The sequence below is a fragment of the Pongo pygmaeus genome, chromosome 12, assembly GCF_028885625.2.
Source record: "Pongo pygmaeus isolate AG05252 chromosome 12, NHGRI_mPonPyg2-v2.0_pri, whole genome shotgun sequence".
Taxonomy (NCBI): domain Eukaryota; kingdom Metazoa; phylum Chordata; class Mammalia; order Primates; family Hominidae; genus Pongo; species Pongo pygmaeus.
Window position 1 is genome coordinate 95,448,439 of NC_072385.2, and position 23,206 is coordinate 95,471,644.

Genomic DNA, 23,206 nt, shown 5'->3' on the forward strand with positions numbered 1-23,206 from the left:
AATTTTTAATGCAGCTGGCAGTATGGTAAAAATCCAAAGGGATCATGTTTCACAGACGCCTCCATGGGCTGACTTGTATTTTAAAAAGTGACCTGAACTTTCTACTGGATGTCACTGGATCCCCAGAAGAAGGTTCATCACAATTAGGAAAGAACCTGCCACGATTCATTTTCCGATTAGAGTGCTTTCTGGCGTGCCTCTGCAAGGTGCTAGGAGCACAGGGCCAGGGTATACACAGTTGAGAAGATGGGGGAAGGTCTCATAAGTAGATGGGGAGCGAATGCAAACAAACCTTAGGATGGTTGGGGGGGAGGGGAAGCAACAGTAGGGACTTGGGTGAGGAAAGAAAAGATCAAGAGGAAAAGCAGGGCACTGGCAACTGCTTGGGGGGTGGATGGGGAGAGAGGAGGGGAATGGCTGTGATGAGGAGGGGGCGATGAAAAGGAGAGAAGGGGTGCGAAAGCCACCTCACGTGCAGGACGCACGAATCAATGATTAGAGATGTAAAGCGAATTGGGAGGGAGGGACTTAGTTCTCTGGAGATCCCTTCTGCGTTTGCAGAGCCTGGCCCAGCGCTAAGGGGGTGTGGTGCTGAGCTCAGGGAGGTGGGGGTGTGAGACGGCGGCGGCAGGGACACCCCCGCCCCAGTCCAACCAGAAACTTGGAGCTGGGGAGATGGATCTGCAGGCGGGCAGGGCGGGGGCGGAGCGAGCGAGCGATGGGAGGGGCGGGGGCGGAGGGAGGGCGAGGAGATAGAGGCGGAGGGCGAGGAGACAGAGGCGGAGGGCGAGGAGATAGAGGCGGAGGGCGAGGAGATAGAGGCGGAGGGCGGCGCTAGGACCCGCCGGCCGCCCCTCCGGCTCCAGGGAGGTTGATAAAGCGGCGGCGGCGTTTGACGTCAGTGGGGAGTTAATTTTAAATCGGTACAAGATGGCGGAGGGGGACGAGGCAGCGCGAGGGCAGCAACCGCACCAGGGGCTGCGGCGCCGGCGGCGGACCAGCGACCCAAGCGTTGCGGTTAACCACGTCTCGTCCACGACCTCCCTAGGTACGGGCCAGCGGGGCAGAGGCCGCGGGGCCCTGATGGGGAGAGGACGCTCGCTGCTCGGGCTCGCGGGCACCGGCCGCAGGCGGCGGGGTCGGAGTCCACGGCTGGTTCAGGTCTCCTCCCGCCGCCGCGCCTGCCCGCCGGGCCTAGCCTCAGCCGCGCCCAGCGCTCCCGCAGCGCGCGGCCTGAAAGGGCGGCTCGTGGGCCGCGGCTCCAGTAGCTGCTGGGAGAACCAGTGGCGCGCGCGTCTGCGCCCGGCCCGGCCCCCTGCCCGCCAGCCCGCCGCGTGGCTGCCGCCGTGTCCGCCCCGACCTTAGGGGGCGGCCTTGAGCCGTGGCCGCCTGCCCCGGGCGCGGGGAGGTCGGCTGCGGCTCCGCTCCGTCCGGCGAGCTCCGGACGCGGCGGGGCGACCCGTTAGCTGCTGGGCGTTCGCTGTCCCTTGCGCGGACAGGGAGGAAGGGGTGGCCGGGGCACGATGGGCCCCGCGGAGGAGGAGGTCGCGCGGGGAGCAGACACCTTGCTGCCGGGTCCGAAAGCTCCTTAAACACCCTTCCTGGAGGGAACCGCAGTCCGCAGGCCAGGACTCTGTCCCCGGGCTCGCGTTTCGGGGCTCCTCGGCTCCCTAACCCATTCGCGCGGGTTGTGCGTGGTAGGGTGCAAGTCCAGATTTTCGTGTCAAACTGGGGTTATGAGCCGTTTACGAGTCAGTTGGACGATAGTAAGGCCTGATCACTCTGAAAGTGTCTGTGGTGTGAAGTCACTTGGACGATAGTAAGGCCTGATCACTCTGAAAGTGTCTGTGGTGTGAAGTCACCTGATCCTTGGCTCCCTGGTTTTGCTGAATGTGCGCTCCTACTGTACGTGTACCAGGAGCGCCCCTGCCCCCTCGAAGACGCAGTTGCGTTGGCAGCGCAGTGTTGTGTATCCCTCTCACTCATAACACCCCTATTTATAGGAGTTTAGCATTTGATCTCTTACTGTGGTGCGAATTGATCGCATGAAATCCTGATTGAAATTTTTGATGGTACTTAAGAAAGGCATAAAGTTTTTTCAAAGGCTTATAAATAGTAAAAGCCTACGATTTGGTAAGTACGGCCAAGATAAGAGTTTATTATTAAATAGAGATACGAGCTCGTGTCTTAAGATTTCCTTTTTTACAGTGTATAAAGGTTTTGCTGGATAAAATGTAAAACATTTTGGTATGATATTAACCACAAGGAAGTATAGGAAAGTTTATTTGAAATATACTTCATCATTCCTGGTAGTCCTTGGCGCATGTCAGAGGTGATGACAGACTGGAGTTTTGCTAAGGGAAAAAGAAAAGGAAATAAAGCTTATTTTATTATTGTCTGCCAACCAAAACACTGGACTGTTTGTACAGTGGTAGCACTCTGTAGAATAAAAAACTACCAAAGAAGCAGCTTCGCCTTAGATCTGTGCTGGTTGGATTTCTTAAGTAATTAGTTGTTTGGGAATGCGGATGGATTAATTTCGCTCTTTTGATTGGATCCTAGGGGAAGAAGTGTGTGTTCTGTTCTTTCTTTCTTTCTTTCCTTTTTTTGAGGTAAGCGTTTTAGATGCAGTTTCAAAATATTCTATGTATTTACCTTATTAGAAGAAACATAAATTTATACTTTAGTTATGGTTGTGAACGTTTTTGTGCTGTGGTATCTTGAGAAGAGATGATACTCTTCAGATTGTTGTTGAAATAGGGCCCACCATTTATTATTTAATAAATGCGGTTGTCTGCTACTCATAGGTTTTTGTCCTTTGTTTTTTAGGACGGATCAGGAAGACCTTCACATGATAGCCATTCCTAGCAAATGATTGCCTAAAACAGTCCCTGTACCTGCTAATTTGCTCCGAGTCACTCATTAATGAGTTAAAAACTAAATGAGCTTGGTAGGATTTGTGTTTAAAGTGAGAAGAAACAGACTGAATGAAAAGGACTCATCTATTTTTGACCGTGTAGAAACTCTGTCTCCCTCTGCTTCCTGGAGAAATAGCTTCAAAAACCAAGTTGGGGTCAAGTGTCACTTTAGTAGTTTAGTGTTAGGAAGAGGCTTTGTGTTTATTCTTTTAGGAATGTAGGATCTTTAGAAAGCAAATAAGTACTCATTTTATTGGCTTTTTAAGTTGATAGGATTCTGTAGATATGATTAAATCTATTTAGTAAAGTGTTTTGAAATTCTTCGAAATTATTTAGGGAGAAGGAGCTGCCTTACAGTAAAGATATTATAGGGAAAAGAAACCCTGAGTGAAAATAAGATTATGGCCTTAAGTGCACATAGGTGTATTTCAGGATTTGTTTTTCTGTGACTGTATTGTAACTTTAAAGTTTTGGAATATTCACAAGTATAAGTAACTTTCTTGAAATTGTTAGACCTTTTCCAAAATTAGGCTTTTTCCACAGTTAGTATTAGGCAGCTAGCTGCTAACAGTACAGGGAGACTGATTAACTAGTTTGATAATGCTGGATGGAGTTCAACATATATTTTTTAAATTTTGGGACTTCATAGCAAGACGTATTAAAAAATTGTTTATGGTCATTTGGAAGACATGTTTGACACACACAATTGTCAGCAAAGCTGTTTGTCAGGCTCTTAAAATTAAGAGCCAGAAATGTAAGGCATAGGAGTAGAAGTTAAACTTTTTTTTTTGGTAATGGTGGTTTAGAGCTTTACAGCGCAAAGATTTTCTCCAGATAGGTGCAGGGAAGCAGCTTTCTTCTTTTCTTTCTTTTTAAAGTGTAATGGTATTCTGATTTTGTAGACATTTTGGGTTTTCAAAGTCCAGGTGTATTATTTACTTTCTAGAAAATTTGAGAGTTATTTACTTTAAGGAACGTAGATGTGAACATAGAATAACTGAACTTGATTCCACAGTGAATTCATTACTTTAGTAGGTTTCTTCCTGTCCGTTAGTCCTCCACACCACACATGATACACAGCACTCCAGGGCTTTCTCTATGGCGTTAAAAATGGATAGCAGCCTGAGTGTGGTGGCTCATGCCTGTAATCCCAGCACTTTCGGAGGCTGAGGCAGGTGGATCACCTGAGGTCAGGAGTTCGAGACCAGCCTGACCAACATGGAGACACCCCCTCTCTACTAAAAATGCAAGATTAGCCGGGTGTGGTGGCGCATGGCTGTGATCACAGCTACTTGGGAGGCTGAGGCAGGAGAATCGCTTGAACCTGGGAGGTGGAGGTTGCGGTGAGCCGAGATCATGCCATTGCACTCCAGCCTGAGCAACAAGAGCGAAACTCTGTCTTCCCAAAAAAAAAGGATAGCAGGAAGAAAATACCAACCTGAAAATATGATGGCAATAGGATAATACTTGGTAGATATTATAGAAAGAAGTAGAACAATTAGTAAAGGAAGTAGAACAATTCTGTTTGTTATGGTCATGGAGAAGCATGAAGTATTCAGAAGCGCAAAGCCAAAATAACTTTTACAAATGATTTTCCAAGGTATGGAATGTGTCTCTGTGTGTTTGGGTATATACACATATTGCCAAACTTGGATACAGTTTTTTTAAAAATGTGTGTATTTAAGTAGCCACCTTCACTACCTACTCTGAGACAAATGGCTGTCGGGTGTATGGTCGGATGATAGTTACTAGAAACAACTTTTAAGTCATAAAAGACTAACATCCTCTGTTTTCCCGAGAAGATAATATGTACTTTTGATTGACCTTGGATTTGGTCTTCTGACCAGTACAAGTAGAATGTAGGGGATTCCCTTGCTAAGCTACTAGCTTAATAAAAAGTATTCATAAAACTCCTGTTCATACAACTTTATGATTGATACCCAAACAACCACTTAGAGGCTAGCTGGATATCCTGCTGGCCAGTAACTCTAATAACTTGTTGGAGAAGTATGTAACTGGTGAAGGATACTTATCTAGGATCTCTAGTATCTAGTACATTTTATCTTTTATTGCAAAGATGCTCTGATTGTGGCGGCAATGCTTCTTTAATCATAGGGAGGATAATGTAGTGGGAAAAGAACAAGGAATCAAATGAGTGATTTCACTTAAGCTCTCTGAGCCTTGAGCCCTCATATACAGTAGTGATAATCGGTAACAAGGCTGTCGTGGGAAACAGATGATAGGGTGCAAGTGTTTTGTAGTACTTTACAGTTTGTAAAACTGTCTTAAGGCACAGTAACATATATGTAAGAATGTACCAGTGTGGCTACTTGTGTTATTATGCTATTATATATAATGTGTATATTTGCAATAAAAAGTTATACTTTTTTCCTGTGGACAGAGATTTAGTTTAGGCAAGGGTGGTAGGCAAGTTTTAAATTTTAGCTGTAAAATGCTGATAATATGTTCATGATAGGGTTATTGTAAGTATCAAATGTGTTAAAAGTGCTTAACCCAGTGCCAAATATTCTGCTAGAGGTGGTTATTACTATAATGGGTGGTTATTTAAGATGAGACTTTGAACTAAAAAGTAATTTTCAAAATAGGCAACTGGGAAGGTGTTTGTTCAGTTATTAACATAAGATGTGATTATTCATGCTTCTTAGCTATCTTCATTTTAATAAATGTGCATTTTAGACAATTTAATCCTGTGGCAAAGTAGTTCTTCTGGAATTGTTTATTTCAATTGCAGGATTTCGTATGAGTTAATTTCATAGTTTAAGGTTATGGCAGTTTCCAAGTACAGTTGTCCCTTGGTATCCATGGGAAATTAGTTCCAGGACCTCCCTCTGATGACAGAATTCAAGGTCGTTCCAGTCCCTGGAACACGGCATAGTATTTGCATATAACCTATGTGCATCCTCCCATACACTTTAATCTCTACACTATAATACCTAATACAATGTAAATCATTGTTATACTGTATGCTTGGGGAATAATGACAAGAAAAAATTGTACATGTTCAGTACAGATGCAGTTAAAGAATTTTTCTATTCCTGGTTGGTTGAATTCATGGATGTAGATCATAGATATGGAGGGCTGACTTGACTGTATAGTGCATTGGCTTTTCAAACAGTAAATCTGCAAAATCTAACTTGGGTCTATTATGCACAGGATTGCCAAAAAAAAAAAAAAAAAAATTAACATGAAACCATACTAACAGTGAATCTCATAAAAAACTTATTTTTCCCTTCATTTAATCCTTTAGAATAGAGTCATGGACAGTGATTAGAACTACATCCATCTTTAACATTTTAACTTGAGTTCTGTAAACTTCCTATGATTTTGAAATGGATTTAGAATGGAGGCTTGGATTTTAATACTAGGTCTGTGATGTTTTATTTTTATGTATTTTTTTATTTTGAGACAGGGTCTCCCTCTGTCACCCAGGCTGGAGTACAGTGGCGTGATCTTGGCTCACTGCAATCTCCACCTCGTGGGTTCAAGCGATTCTTGTGCCTCAGCCCCTGAGTATCTGGGACTACAGGCGCGTGCCACCACGTCCAGCTAATTTTTGTATTTTTAGTAGAGACAGGGTTTCACCATGTTGGCCAGTCTGGTCTCGAACTCCTGACCTCAGGTGATCCACCCACCTTGGCCTCCCAAAGTGCTGAGATTACAGGCATGAGCCACTGCACCCTGCCTGGGTCTGTAATGTTTTTCTGTAACTTTTTTTTTTCCTTTCCAGTGGTTAATATCTACCCTAGCAAACTTACAGTAATTTTTTAAAAAAATTTTGTTTTGTTTCTATATATTTTCAAACGAGGTATTGCCCTGTTGCCCAGGCTGGAGTCCAGTGGCATGATCACCGCAGTTTTGACCTCCCTGGCTCAAGTAATTTTCCTGAATCAGCCTCTTCAGTAACTAAGACTACAGGAGTGTGCTACCACACCTGGCTAGTTTTTAAAATTTTTTGTGGAGATGTGGTCTCCCTGTGTTGTCCAGGTTAGTCCCAAACTTCTGGACTCAAGTGATCCTTCCAGCTCTGCCTCCGAAGTGTTGGAATTACAGGCATCAGCCACCACACCCAACTATTTCTTTTTTTTAAATTAAAGAGATAAAACCTATAAATGCCATTTAGAAATTTGAAAGCCTTCTATAAAGTCGTTAAAGGAGGAAAGTTGGCACGGTAAATGGGAGCTTTTTAAAAATTTCAGTGAATGAATTTGTGGGATGCCAAAAGTTGGTTTAATTTCACCTTTATCAGAATGGGGGAGTTGATTTTTGCCATTTCCTAATCTTTTTTATCTTTTTGTATTTTTTTCCTTAATTTTTTGTTTCCCCCAGAGATAGGGGCTAGCTTTGTTGCACAGGCTGGAGTGCAGTGGCTCAATCATAGCTCGCTGCAACCTTGAACTTCTGGGGTGCACCCCCCACCCCCGCCATTTCAGCTTTCTATGTAGCTAGGTCTACAGGCTTGCACTACCCTGCTGGGCCAGGGGTTGATTTTTTTGTTTTGTTTTGAGATCGAGTCTTGCTCTGTCGCTCAGGCTGGAGTGCAGTGGCACAGTCTTGGCTCACTGCAACCTCCACCTCTGGGTTCAAGAGATTCTCCTGCTTCAGCCTCCCAAGTAGCTGGGACTACAGGCGCCCGGTACCACACCTAATTTTTGTATTTTTTAGTAGAGATGGGTCTTACCACGTTGGTCAGGCTGGTCTCAAACCTCTGACCACAAGTGATCCGCCCGCCTTGGGCTCCCAAAGTGCTGGGATTACAGGCATGAGCCACTGTGCTGGCTGGGTTGATTTTTTTTTTTTTTTTTTTTTTTCTTGAGACAGTCTCACTCTGTCTCCCAGGCTGGAGCGCAATGGCGCGATCTTGGCTCACTGTAACCTCCGCCTCCCAGGTTCAAGTGATTCTCTTGCCTTAGCCTCCCGAGCAGCTGAGATTACAGGTGCTCACCACCGTGCCTGGCTAATTTTTGTATTTTTAGTAGAGACAGACCAGGCTGGTTTCAAACTCCTGACCTCAGGTGATCCACCCATCTCGGGCCCCAAAGTGCTGGGATTACAGGTGTGAGCGATCGCCCGGTCTTGATTTTTTTTTTTTTTTTTTTTTTTTTTTGAGACGGAGTCTCGCTGTCGCCCAGGTGGGAGTGCAGTGGCGCGATCTCGGCTCACTGCAGGCTCCGCCCCCCGGGGTTCACGCCATTCTCCTGCCTCAGCCTCCCGAGTAGCTGGGACTACAGGCACCCGCCACCTCGCCCGGCTAATTTTTTGTTATTTTTTAGTAGAGACGGGGTTTCGCTGTGTTAGCCAGGATGGTCTCAATCTCCTGACCTCTCGTGATCCGCCTGCCTTGGCTTCCCAAAGTGCTGGGATTTTACTGGCGTGAGCCACTGCGCCCGGCCTTGATTTTTTTTAATGACAAATCCGAGAGAAGTTTTGACGAGAAAACACCCCTGTTCTTAGAGTTTTTTCAAGATGGCTATTAATAGCATCTTCATAAATTGCTGTTTTCTTTTTATCAGCACTTTAATTTTTATTTTTTATTTATGTACTTATTTTTGAGATAGGGTCTCAAATATGCAGCCTCCACCTTCTGGGCTCAAGCGAACCTCCTGCCTTAGTCTCCTGAGTAGCTGGGACTTACAGGTGTGTGCCACTATGCCTGGCTAATTAAAAAAAAAAAAATTGGCCGAGCATGGTGGTTCACGACTTTAATCCCAGCACTTTGGGAGGCGGAGGCGGGTGGATGACAAAGTCAGGAGTTCGAGACCAGCCTGACCAACGTAGTGAAACCCCCTCTCTACTAAAAAAATTTATTTATTTTTTCTATGAGACAGAGTCTTACTCTGTCGCCCAGGCTGGAGTGCAGTAGAGCAATCTCGGCTCACTCTACCTTCTGAGTTCAAGTGATTCTTGTGCCTCTGACTCCCAAGTAGCTGGGATTATAGGCATGTGCCACCACGTCCAGCCTATTTTGTATTTTTAGTAGAGATGGGGTTTCACTATGTTGGTCAGGCTGGTCTCGAACTCCTGACCTCAGGTGATCCACCCACCTTGGCCTCCCAAAGTGCTGGGGTTACAGGTGTGAGGCACTGCACCTGGCCTGACATGTACATTTTCAAGAGTAAAGCTAGATCCATTCAGAAAGGTTTTACCCATTTGTTCTTCATCAGGGTTAGGTTTGTGCTTGTTTGCAAGTACCTTTGTTCACAGTGGGTGTTGTTAATTAAAAATAAATGCCAACATATAGGTAAAAATGGGCATATTACAGTTTAAGTTGCAATTTTTTGATTGTAGTTGATGTTGGAATAGTAATATGGAAATTGAAAATGTGAATTAGTTTATTTACTTTTTTAGAGATGAGGTATCACTATGTTGCCCAGGCTAGTCTCGAACTCTGGGGTTAAGCGATCCTGCAACCTCCACCTCTCAAAGTGCTGGGATTACAGGCGTTAGTTACTGTGCCCAGCCCTGACTTCTTTTTATCAATTGCTTTTTAATATTTTTTGAGCATTTCCCAGTATTTCTTTTATTGTTTTGTAGAAGCCTGTTTACATGCAGGAAATTATTTTTCATATTTGCTTTTTAATTTTGTATTTTTTTGGTGAGAATTGTATGTGTTGGTTTCTTTCATGTTTTTCTTAAATAAATTGGCAATTTTTTTGAACTTATTAGTGGTAGTCTTAGTCTTTAGGCATGCTATTGGAGTACTTTTAAAAAGTTGTTATGGCTGGGTGCAGTGGCTCATGCCTGTAATCCCAGCACTTTGGGAGGCCAAGGCAGGCAGATCAGCTGAGGTCCGGAGTTCGAGACCAGCCTGACCAACATGGAGAAACCCTGTCTCTACTAAAAATACAAAATTAGCCGGGCGTGGTGGCACATGCCTGTAATCCCAGCTACTAGGGAGGCTGAGGCAGGAGAATCGCTTGAACCTGGGAGGTGGAGGTTGAGGTGAGCTGAGATTGCACCATTGCACTCCAGCCTGGGCAACAAGAGTGAAACTCCGTCTCAAATAAAAAAAAAAAAAAAATTATGTCTTTATTTTAGAGGCCAGGCGCGGTGGCTCACGCCTGTAATGCCAGCACATTGGGAGGCTGAGATGGGCGGATCACGAGGTCAGGAGATAGAGGCCATCCTGGCTAACACAGTGAAACCCCATCTCTACTAAAAATACAAACAATTAGCCGGGCGTGGTGGCAGGCGCCTGTAGTCCCGGCTACTCGGGAGGCTGAGGCGGGAGAATGGTGTGAACCCGGGAGGTGGAGCTTGCAGTGAGCCGAGATCGCGCCAGTGCACTCCAGATTGGGGGAGAGAGCGAGACTCTGCCTCAAAAAAAAAGTTGTTTTAGGCCAGGCGTGGTGGTTTACGTTTGTAATCCCAGCACTTTAGGAGGCCAAGGTGGGCAGATCACCTGAGGTCAGAAGTTTGAGACCAGCCCGGACACCATGGTGAAACCCCATCTCTACTAAAAATACAAAAATTAGCCGGGCGTGGTGGCAAGCGCCTGTAATCCCAGCTACTCCAGAGGCTGAGGCTGGAGAATCACTTGAACCCTGGGGGCGGAGGTGGCAGTGAGCCGAGATCGCGCCATTGCACTCCAGCCTGGGTGAAAAGAGTGAAACTACGTCTCAAAAAAAAAAAAAAAAAAAGTTGTTTTAAATTGTTGTTGTTGTTTTTTTTGAGATGGATTCTTGCTCTGTTGCCCAGGCGGGAGTGCAGTGGCTCACTGCAAGCTCCACCTGGGTTCACGGTATTCTCCTGCCTCAGCCTCTGTAGTAACTGGGACTACAGGTGCCCGCCACCACGCCCGGCTAATTTTTTTTGTATTTTTAATAGAGACGGGGTTTCACCGTGTTAGCCAGGATGTTCTCGATCTCCTGACCTCGTGATCTGCCCACCTTGGCCTCCCAAAGTGCTGAGATTACAGGCATGAGCCACCGCGCCCGGCCTTAAATTGTTAATGATATATTGATTGTTTATTTGTATCTCTTTTTATTGTCAGAGAGTGGGCATCTGTTTCAGTGCCTAGTAGTGTGGTAGAAGAAAAGCAAGCTTAGAAGCTAGGTTCAGATCTCTACAAATAAATTTTAGTTTCCTGAAGTAAAAAAAAACCTACCCGGAAAGTTTTAAGATGAAAAGATAATGTCTTGGTTGTGTGCGGTGGTTCGTGTCTTTAATCCCAGCACTTTGGGAGGCTGAGGCTGCAGGATGGAGCTGAGCCTGGGCGACATAGTGAGACTGTTGCTAAAAAAAAATAATAATAGTAATAAAGATAATGTCTTAAAAGCGTTTGGCATGTACTGAGTGCACAAAGTTATCATCTCTTCTCTTGAGGATAGGACATGAAGGGGTTGGGGTTAGTTTTCTTTAGGGACTAGAGGCCGGAATGGGACAGGCAAATACAGGACCATACTTAGACAAATAATTAGCTTTTTTCCCTTGATAGTTTTAGTTGACGTACTGTGTACCTACCTTATAAAAGGGCTTTTGAGCTGCTTATAGTGAATACCTACAAAAAATAATGTAGACAGATGCTTGTTCTAAGCTTTCACGTAGATCATAGAGACTTTATGTGTATTTGTGAGTTAAGTTTATCATTAAGCTTATATGTTCTGAAGTAGAAATTGCCATGTGCTAGAGAGTTGTTGAGGAACACTTCATGGAAGAGGGAGGCTTTGTCGCTTTGACAAATGGGTAGATCTTAGAGAGCGAAGTGTAGGCTGTGCCACTGGTTTGAAGATAAAAAGATAGGCAGTATTTTGGTAACTTTTTATGACATAATTTAAGCATTTGACCCTGATTTCTGAGAATTTTCAATCTAAAAGAGATGCTTAAAAATACGTAAAAGCAATTAGATAGAGGCAACTGAAAGACCAAATGGTATTAGAGTATGTTTAATAAAAAAAGGAATGGGGCTATTTTTCTGTTAGCCAAATAGAGCAAATAATTGGTTTAAATAACTGGATAATTCCTGGAAAAATTATCTGAGGAGCTCAAAATGCAACTTAAAAACTGTGCTAACGTCTCCTTCCTTCCTCCTGTTTTTGAGTGTGTTTATTTACTACAAGGAATCCTGACATGTACCCTCAAATTGCCAAACTAGAGAGAGGGGACAAAAGGAGAGTATAGTGCGAAGCTCTGACTTTATCTTTTTTTTTTTTTTTTTTAAATTAGTCACATTTTATCTAGTTGGAAGGATGTTTATTTGTCTCCTTTTGGCACCATTCCCTTCTTTTCACAGCTGCTCTTGTAGTAGGAATTTTGTCTGTATTGAGCCAAGTCTGGAATTTGAGTGAATACTTAGCTCTTTTTTTTTTTGAGACAGAGTTTAGCTCTTGTCGCCCAGGCTGGAGTGCAATGGTGCGATCTTGGCCCACTGCAACCTCTGCCTCCCAGATTCAAACCATTCTCCTGCCTCAGCCTCCCAAGTAACTGGGATTTTAGGTACACACCACCACACCTGGCTAATTTTTTTCTTTTTGAGATGGAGTCTCATTCTGTCACCCAGGAATGATCTCTGCTCACTGCAATCTCTGCTTCCAGGGTTCAAGCGATTCTCCTGCCTCAGCCTCCCAAGTAGCTTGGACTACAGGCACCTGCCCCCACGCCCAGCTAATTTTTTTGCATTTTTAGTAGAGACAGGGTTTCACTGTGTTGGACAGGCTGGTCTCGAACTCCTGACCTCCTGATCCACCCACCTTGGCCTCCGAAAGTGCTGAGATTACAGGTGTGAGCCACTGCGCCTGGCCAATTTTTTGTATTTTTAGTAGAGACAGGTTTTCACCATGTTGGCAAGGCTCGTCTTGAACTCCTGACCTCAGGTGTTCTGCCTGCCTCGGCCTCCCAAAGTGCTGGGATTACAGGCGTGAGCCACCGTGCCCGGCCTTCTCTTTTTTTAAACTGCTGCTGTAACAGTCATCTGAGGTAGAGAGATGCGGCAGAATGGAACTTAGTGTCTAAATTTCCAGAGTATTGGCTTAAAGCTTTTTGAAATTTGTCATGGTAGCCCTATTCGATCTAAATGTCTATTCTAAATTTAAATATTCTAAGAGTGTGTGTGTGTGTGTGTGTGTGTGTGTGTGTGTGTGTGTGTGTGTGTGTGTGTGATTCCCTTGCTAACTGGCTATCCCAAATTTCAGTGTGTGTGTGTGTGTGTGTGTGTGTGTGTGTGTGTGTGTGTGTGTGTGTGTGATTCCCTTGCTAACTGGCTATCCCAAATTTCAGAGTTCTTTTATGGGCTTGATATTTTACAACTCTTAAACAAAGTAATTTTTTTTTTTTTTTTTTGAGACGGAGTCTCACTCTGTACCCCAGGCTGGAGTGCTGTGGCGCGATCTCGGCTCACTGCAAGCTCCGCCGCCCGGGTTCACGCCATTCTCATGCCTCAGCCTCCCGAGTAGCTGGGACCTACTACTCTCGAGTAGGTGGCGCCCGCCACCACGCCCGGCTAATTTTTTGTATTTTTAGTAGAGATGGAGTTTCACCGTGTTAGCCAGGATGGTCTTGATCTCCTGACCTCGTGATCCACCCACCTCGGCCTCCCAAAGTGCTGGGATTACAGGCGTGAACCACTGCGCCCGGCCAACAAAGTTATTTTTTGAGCCTAAAAGAGAATGCTCAAACTATATGCCTGAGTCAAGGAAACCTGTGTTTTTGATTAATTCTTGATCCGTGTGCTACAAAATCTTGCAGCTCTTAGAGTCATTGTACTAAAAATACTTCTGGAAATAGGAATGTAGTACATTGTTGTTTTATAAGGCATGTAAGAAAAGTGAGTGTTTCATATAACAAATATGGAATAATTTGGCCTAAGGCCACAGAGAATGATGTTTAAGAACTAGCTCTTCCATTTTTACTGTCACCTCTTGACTTTTGGCTTCTCACTTTATATTCGGGCTCTTGAAATTGCCTTATATCTGATTTGCTCATTACACTTCTTACTCATCACTTTGAGTTTATCTCTGCAACACAGCTTTGATTCTCTCTCTCCTCTGCTCTGAAATTGTCAGTGGTACTCCTCAGGGTTGATGTCCAGCATTCTCAGACTATTACTTTTATTTTTATTTTATTTTATTTTATTTTTTGAGATGGAGTCTCACTCTGTTGCCCAGGCTGGAGTGCAGTGGCACAATCTCAGCTCACTGCAACCTCTGCCTCCCGGGTTCAAGTGATTCTCCTGCCTCAGCCTCCTGAGTAGCTGGTATTACAGGCATCCGCCACCACGCCCGGGTAATTTTTGTATTTTTAGTAGAGACGGGGTTTCACCATGTTGGTCAGGCTGGTCTCCAACTCCTGACCTCATGATCTACCTGCCTTGGCCTCCCAAAGTGCTGGGATTACAGGCGTGAGCCACTGTGCCCGGCCTAGACTACATTTTTAAAGTTAGCCTTAATCTGATCCTCGGGTCCTAAGAGATGCAGCCGTCTTCAGAATGTCTTTATTGACAACCCTAGTTTAGATAATCCAAAAAGGGCTACTTTTGTACTCAAGTAGCATTTCCTTTATATTACAGTATCCTTTTATATTTTTTGTGTTAGAACCGTTAAGAGTAAAGACAGTTACTATTGAATTATACTTCTGTCTAGGATAGTGCCTTGCTCTCTAGTTACCATTGTGAAGCAGGTAGGGTGGGAGATCTTCCTCGTAATTCATGACACATTGGATAGTAGGTGTCCTGAGAATTGTTGGAGTTGGTTGAATAGGAAACAGTGAGTTGCACATTTACTTATATTTAAATATATGTGGTTGTCTTGCCAAAGATGGGCAAATATACTTTTATTGCATCTTATATTTTAAAGGTATGCAATTTAACACTTGCCCTTCTAGAAAGTTTATGAAGAAAAAATTGTTCCCCAAATATTGGGAGACTGTGTAAATGATTTGCTGACTGTATAAATAAATACTAACTAGGAAATTTTTGGAAAAATAGATGTATGCCAAGATTCGTTGTAAAGATGATAAATAACCCCCCCCCCCACCTTTTTAATAAACAACTTGTATTTTTGGTAACTTTTTTCAGGTTTCTAGAAGTACTGAGCATATAAGAATTCAGATCTGAGTTTATTCAGCAAACATGCTCATTTGATAATAAAGACACTAACAGTTTGGCTCAGTTGGAAGATGATGCATTTTGACAATTACAAAGACCTGGTTGTGTGTGCATCCTCAGTTGATTACTTACAAAATGTGTATCCTTGCAGATTGCTTAATCTGAGCTTCAGTGTCCTCCTTTATGGAAACAAGGAAACTCATAGCTACTCCACAAAGTGATTTTGAGGTTTAAAGAGATAATAGGCACATAGTAGGCACTCTGTGTTTTTCACTCTTCTGTAGTAAAAGCTACAACACCTAAAATTATTTCATACAGTAAATTATTTTGAGGGATGAGAAGGTTACTAATAATGTTTTCCTCTTTTCCTCCAGATGTCCATGTCTTTCAGTTCTTTGCTCGAATGTCATCTTGTAGGAGAAGTTATCTCTGACTATTGTCTTCAATGACAACTCCTGCCTCCATTTCCATTGGCTCGCTTTACTTTTCTCTGTAGCACTTAACACTAGCTGACATCACACATGTTTTCTATTGCTCTATCTTTAGGATGTAAGCTCCTAAGGGCAGGATTTTTGTTGTTGTTCTTAATTTTGTTTTACTACTGAATCTGTAGTTCTCAGAACTGTGTTGTAGGTGTTCAGTGACTATTGAAAGAATAAAGATTTATGCACCTCCAGTTCTAGACCTTTCACCCCTTGTGTCAGAATTACCATGGTGCTGGTTAGTGGGGTGCTTGTTAAAAATGTAGATTTCTGGACTCCATGGATCAGCTGAATCAGACTCTGGAGGTGGGGTCTAAGAATCTGTATTCTGAGTCAGTTACCCAGATGGTTCTTAAACTCTAGTGGGTGTGAGACTCACTGTTTTATGGTGTGGCTGTGGCTAATTAAATATTGACAGTATTAACTCAGTCATAGGCCCATGATAAATAATTGAATTACAAATGTGTTGACCATTCTTTAGTAAGCAGTTTTTTGCCCTGTGATATGTATGGTAAGGAAAGGTTATGTGTATTTGTAATTGTGATTATTTTGGTTACTCTAGTTTTTTCCCAAACATCTAGTTTAATCTGGAACTTTAGGGAGCTAGAAATCTCAAATACCAGATGTTAGCGAATCCACATTTCCCAAGCAAAAACAAGCCCTTTAAACCTATTCTTATTCTGCACTTGTAGTTTTTTACTCATAAGAATCGATTAGCTAATACTAGGGATTTATTTTAAATGATAAGCATCATTATGTGGACTGATTTGAGTCTCCTTTCTATGGCTGTATCACTGGAGAACAGTGATTGATCCGTTTAAGAATTATCCTATAACATCAAAAAGCAGTTTGATATAGTGGAAACAGCATGGGTTTAAAAGATAGAAATCTTGATGCATGCATTACCTTTTAACTGTGTAATCTTAAATAATTTAAAAAAAAAATCTTTGAACATCCACATTTCCTCTCTGAAATGGGACTAATAGCTAAGTTACTGGGTTGTTGAGAGGATTATTTCATTGAGTCATTTCAGTAAATGTAAGTTTTCTTGCCTGTCTGTGGAAGTAAATTTTGAGGCAAATTAAAATGTTTCATTAAAAACAATTGTATTTCAAACTTACAAAAATGACAGAGAAAGATAAAATAGATACCCAAGTAGCCATTGCATTAATCTAATACATAATATTTGCCATATTGATTTCGAGTCCTTTTTAAAAGAGAAAATGTTACTGTGCAGTTGAATGGTTCGCCCAATAACCTTTCTCTTTTCCCCTTTCTTTGTAGATATACACCTGTCCTGAAAGTGGTGTATGCTTTCTGGTTTTTAAATAGCTTATAATATTTGTATATTTCATAAATAATATACAGTATTTTGTTGTGTTTAAAACATGGTGAGTGGTTCAGACTGTATTTTGTAGCTTGATTTAATTTAATTTAATTTTTTTTTTTTTTGAGACGGAGTCTTGCTCTGTCACCCAGGCTGGAGTGCAGTGGTGCGATCTCGGCTCTCTGCAGGCTCCACCTCCCGGGTTCATGCCATTCTTCTGCCTCAGCCTCCCGAGTAGCTGGGACTACAGGCATGTGCCACCACGCCCGGCTAATTTTTTGTATTTTTTAGTAGAGATGGGGTTTCACCACGTTAGCCAGGATGGTCTTGATCTCCTGACCTCGTGATCCACCTGCCTCGGCCTCCCAAAGTGCTGGGATTACAGACGTGAGCCACTGCGCCTGGCTGCTTGATTTAATTTTTTTCATTCCACGTTGGTGTGGAAGCTTATCCGTATGTAAATATTTAGATCTTATGCATTAATTTCAATTCTCTGACTTATTTTTTATTTATCCATGGGTATTTAGGTTGTTCCAATTTTTTTTTTGGAGTTACAAACAATACTTTGGTGAACAAGGAACCATATTTCGTTCTTCTTGTATATGTATGCAGGAATTTCTCTAGGATATAAACAACTTACCTAAAAAATATTAAAGTAAGAAAGTTTCAATATTGTGTACTCTCATTCTTTAAAAATCTGGTCCACATAACAAAAGTATGTTCTCCCTCTTCTCCCCCCAAAAAAGTACCTAAGAGCCCGTCTAAGACCCTTTTTTTTGGTCTTGACTTGAGGTGAGATTTTCTTCAAGACTTCTCTGTAGAAGAAAATGAAGAGCCTTAAATGAAGAGACTTGCAGAACCTAAATAAAATGTCTGAATTTATGTCTTGTTGATTATAGAGTTCCCCGAGGCTGGGTGTGGTGGCCCACTCCTGGAATCCCAGCACTTTGGGGAGGCCGAGGCAGGAGGATCCCTTTAGTCCAGGAGTTTGAGACCAGGCTGGGCAACATAGTGAGACCTGGTCTGTACAAAAAATAAATTAGTTGACTGTGGTAGTGCATGCCTGTGGTCCCAGCTACTCAGGAAGCTGAGATGGGAGGATCTCTTGAGCCTTGGGGGTCAAGGCCACAGTGAGCTGTGATTGTGCCACTGTACTCCAGCCTGGGCATCAGAGCAAGACCCCATCTCAAAACAAACAAGAATGAGAGTACACAATATTGAAACTTTCTTACTTTAAGTTTCACCCAAAATCTTAAAAAAAAAAAAAAAAAAAAAAAAAGAATCCCCTGAGCCGTCATTTATTCTAGAATCTCCTGACTAGCTAACAAAGTTGACTTCATAAATTTCAACCTCATTTAAAATACCAAATTTAAATTTAGTTTAGTATTCTTTTTTTTTTTTTTTTTGAAATGGAGCCTTGCTCTGCCCAGTCTAGAGTACAGTGGACGATGATCTCATCTCACTGCAACCTCTGCCTCCCGGGTTCAAGTGATGCTCATGTCTCAGCCTCCTGAGTAGCTGGGATTACAGGCATCTGCCACCACGCCCAGCTATGTTTTTGGTATTTTTAGTAGAGACGGGGTTTTACCATATTGGCCAGGCTGGTTTTGAACTGCTGACCTCAAGTGATCCACCTGCCTGGGCCTCCCAAAGGGCTAGGATTACAGGCGTGAGCCACCGCGCCCGGCCAACTTTAGTATTTTTTTTAAGTACACTTATATATTCAGGTGTGTGCTTTAAGAACTGGGTAATATTTGATGACAAACTTTGGGGAGAAATACTTTGAGTTTATACATTTATAAACCATTTTACGTTTTTCTTCATGTATTTTAATAAATGCATAAAAGCATTTTTTGCCTTTGTGTTCTTTAAGTGGGAACAGCAAAAATTCTGTGACATCAGTGGCAGTTACTATGGAAACGGGGTACATTTCAAGTGGAAAATAGTGTGTGAATCCTATAGGAAAAACAACTCTTTGTTTCCTGATTTAATAGTAATGAAGGAAGGAGATGAATGGCATTATATACTCTTTAAAGCATTTTTTTTTTTTTTTTGAGGTGGAGTCTGGTTCTGTCACTCAGGCTGGAGTGCAGTGGCAGGATCTCGGCTCACTGCAACCTCCGTCTCCTGGGCTCTGGGGTTCAAGCGATTCTCCTGCCTTAGCCTCCCAAATAGCTGGGATTACAGGCGTGTGGCACCACGCCTGGCTAATTTTTGTATTTTTAGTGGAGACAGGGTTTCACCATGTTGGCCAGGCTGGTCTGGAACTCCTGACCTCAGGTGATCCACCCACCTCGGCCTCCCAAAGTGCTAGGATTACAGACGTGAGCCACTGCACCTGCCCTCTTTAAAGCATTTTTAAAAGTCTATTTTAGGATGGTCTTTTGTTGTTGGCTAGAAAGGGACAAGGCTAAGGGAAAAAATATTTGATAACTGAAATTGTTAATAGGTCCTTTCCTGGAGTCTTTAAAATTTTTGTTTTTGTAATTTGCATTGTAGTTCTAATTTTATATGAGAGAAATATGACTTTATAAGTTCTTAATGTTTTATAGGACCAGATTATAAGTTAAAATATTTTCTTGTAGTATCTGTTTGACTAATAGCTGTTTTTTTCCTTCAAAAAAATTTATTGAAGTCCAAGTTTGTGTCTTTGTCAGTACTTGTAATACTAGTATCCCAGGCTGCAACAGTCTGGGGGAGACCCAGCACTGTTATAGAAGCTCACCCAGGTGATTGGATGAGCTAGACTAATAGTTTAATAGAGCTAAACTAGCTGATAGTTTTCAATCCTAGCCGTATATCATGTTAACATTATAAAATAATTTCTTTTTTTTTTGAGACGGAGTCTCGCTCTGTTGCCCAGGCTGGAGTGCAGTGGCGCGGTCTCGGCTCACTGCAAGCTCCGCCTCTCAGGTCTACGCCATTCTCCGGCCTCAGCCTCCTGAGTATCTGGGACTACAGGCGCCCGCCACCGTGTCTGGCTTACTTTTTTTGTATTTTTAATAGAGACGGGGTTTCACTGTGGTCTTGATCTCCTGACCTCATGATCCGCCCGCCTTGGCCTCCCAAAGTGCTGGGATTACAGGTGTGAGCCACCGCGCCCGGCCATTTAAAAATAATTTCTATAGCTTTTTCCTTTTTTAAGTAGAGATTGTTTTATGTACCTCGACTGTTTTGAACTTTGGTATATCAAACCCTTGATAGCAACCCTGGAGTGGTTGGTTGTATCAGAGTATTAGCAGTCTCCCAGGAAAAAGAGCATTACAGTTTAGCTTGAAAACTTTTTTCCTTCCTTGAAAATTTTATTTTAATATTGTTAGAAACTACATGAAATAGAATTAAATGAATGGCACTTACATCCTAAACACTTGTGAAATAGAGTGACCCTTGTTAGTCCATATATCCTGAGGACCAGCAATGTTGGCATCATCTTGGATTTAATAATGCAGTTTCAAGCTCAACCCCAGTTTTGTTGAATCAGAATATGCATTTTAACAAGATACTCAGGTGATGTGTATTCATGTTAAGCTTGACAAGCACTGCTGTAGAGGAAATAACACTAAATAAGACCTGGCCTTGATTTCCCCCCAAACAGTGGTTTAATTGTATGTTTTTCTTATTTTTAAAATGAGCAAATTGGGCGGCATAATCTATAAAGCCTGTGGGAGTGATGTAATAGTTTTAATTTTAAGTATTGAGGCTAATTTTTAAGCATATGTACTAGAACTTGAATGTTCTCATGTATCTTGATATATATTCTAGGGTGTATATGTATATTCTATTAATTCCTAAAACTTTGTAGTGCATGGAAAATGCTTTTCCTCCCCAATATACCAATATAAAAAAGTATCTCTAGAGGTTTTTTTTTTTTTTTTTTTTTTTTGAGACGGAGTCTTGCTCCGTCACCCAGGCTGGAGTGCAGTGGTACGATCTTGGCTCACTGCAAGCTCCGCCTCCTGGGTTCAAGCGAGTCTTCTGCCTCAGCCTCCTGAATAGCTGGGACTACAGGTGTGCCACCACGACCGGCTAATTTTTGTGTTTTTAGTAGAGACGAGGTTTCACCATGTCTACTTCTTTTTTTTTCCTTAATCCCAAATGTGATAGGAAACATTTCTGACTGAGGGTTCTGTAGGAAGTAAATCGTAAGTATATTAAACAAACATATATATAGTAACTATAAATTTTTTCTTTTATTTATTTATTTATTTATTTTTGAGACGGAGTCTCACTCTGTTGCCAGGCTGGAGTGCAGTGGCGCAATCTTGGCTCACTGCAACCTCTGCCTCCTGGGTTCAAGTAGTTCTGCCTCAGTCTTTCAAGTAGCTGGGATTACAGGCACCCACCACCACACCCAGCTAATTTTTGTATTTTTAGTAGAGACAGGGTTTCACCATGTTGGCCAGAATGGTCTCGATCTCCTGACCTCATGATCCACCTGCCTCGGCCTCCCAAAGTGCTGGCATTACAGATGTGAGCCACCGCGCCCAGCCGGCTAAACCTTTTAAATTAGATTTCCATCCTTAAATTATATACTGTATACAAGGTACTCCAGTTTACAGCGAACACAAAGTTTTTTGAATTAAAAAACCTGTCGTAAAATATTGTTTAAGCATCTGATTTAGTGTAGAATTAGAGGGACTTTAGGATGGTAATTTAAACATTTCTTTAAAGCTATCTAGATTGTGAATAGACAGTTCATACAAGAGGAAACATGTATAGAAATGGTTGTTAGTGAAAGAAGTATTAAAGCAGTTTGAATGGTGTGACTGAAGAACTTAATTTTCAGTTTTATTTAATTTTATTAATTTACTTTAAAAACAGTTTTGTTAGTATGGATACAAATATAAGTGGAAAATGATTAATATTTGATTTGGTTATACTGGAAAACTTTGTTGGAACAATTTTTATACATAAATCTACTTTTTCACTTGTAAGTTTTATGAAATTAAATGATTATGTGTTTCTGATAAGCATTTAGTGTCTAAGTTGAAATGTGCTGTAGGTGTAAAATACACAGCAGATTTAGAAGACTGTGTGTAAAGTAATAACCAGCCAGGCGTGGTGGCTCATGCCTGTAATCCCAGCACTTTGGGAGGCTGAGTGAGGTGGGTGGATCATTTGAGCCCAGGAGTTCGAGACCAGCCTGGGCAACATGGTGAAACCCTATCTCTACAAAAAATATAAAAAAAAATTAGCCGGCTCATGCTTGTAGTCCCAACTACTTGGGAGGCTGAGGGAGGAGAATTGCTTGAGCCGAGATCGCACCATTGCACTCCAGCCTCGTTGATGGGAGTGAAACCCTGTCTCAAAAAAAAGAAAAAAGAAAGAAAAGTAAAAAATACTGAGTAGGTTGAAATGATAATATTTTGCGTTAGCAAATAAAAATATTATTTAAATGATTTTTTTAAAATGTGACTTAGAAAACTTAAAATTACATATGTGGCTAATTTTTCTTGTGGGTAGGGCTGTCTATTCAATATTCTTAATAGTAATTTTTTGTTTTCTTATTATATTGATTACTTAGAGTTGTTAAACTCCCCAAATGTGGCCAGGCATGGTGGCTCACGCCTGTAATCCCAGCACTTTGGGAGGCCGAGGTGGCTGGATCATTGAGGTCAGGAGTTCAAGACCAGCCTGGCCAACATGGTGAAACCTGTCTCTACTAAAAATACAAAAATTAGCCAGGCGTGGTGGTGTGTGCCTGTAATCCCAACTACTCAGCAGGCTGAGGCAGGAGAATTGCTTGTACCCGGAAGACGGAGGTTGCAGTGAGCCGAGATGGCACCACTGCACTCCAGCCTGGGTGAGAGAGCGAGACTCAAAAAACAAACAAACAAACAAAAAAAACATCCAAACAAATGTGACTATGCATTTATCTGTTTTTCTTTTTAGTTCTCTGAATTTTTGCTTCATGTGTTTTGAGTTTCTTACTTGGCATTATTATGTCTTTCTGATGAGTACACATTTTATATCTGGTATGCTTTTAGTCTTGAAGCCAGCTTTGATGTTTATGTGGCTACTTTAGCTTTCTTATGATTAATGTCTGTATAGTATACCTTTTCCCCTTTTACTTTGAAACTTTTACTTGAACCAAGCTCTGTCTTTTTATTAAAAGGACACCTCTAATATACAGTATGGCCAGGCGTGGTGGCTCACGCCTGTAATCCCAGCACTTTGGGAGGCCGATGAGGGTGGATCATCTGAGGTCAGAAGTTCAAGACCAGCCTGACCAATATGATGAAACCCGGTCTCTACTAAAAATACAGAAATTAGCTGGGCATGGTGGAGGGTGACTGTAATCTCAGCTACTCGGGGGGCTGAGACAGGAGAATTTCTTGAACCCAGGAGGTGGAGGTTGCAGTGAGCTGAGATCGTGCCATTGCACTCCAGTCTGGGCAACAAGAGTGAAACTCCATCTCAA

General features: G+C 42.4%; 1 protein-coding gene across 5 annotated transcripts in view; it reads left to right on the forward strand.

Annotated features, from left to right (window-relative positions):
- The first annotated feature begins 746 nt into the window (after positions 1-746).
- The window catches only part of ATL2 (atlastin GTPase 2), an 81,190-nt gene continuing 58,730 nt past the window's right edge, over positions 747-23,206 (forward strand). For 2 of the 5 annotated variants that reach the window (XM_054475339.2, XM_054475338.2), the window contains exon 1: positions 2,055-2,133. In XM_054475339.2, the coding sequence (XP_054331314.1) occupies positions 2,070-2,133 (64 nt within the window). In that variant the 5' untranslated portion in view covers positions 2,055-2,069. Of the gene's footprint in view, positions 1,049-2,054; positions 2,134-23,206 lie in introns of those variants that run through there. The other 3 variants (XM_054475336.2, XM_054475335.2, XM_063648803.1) reach the window with 3 other exon arrangements.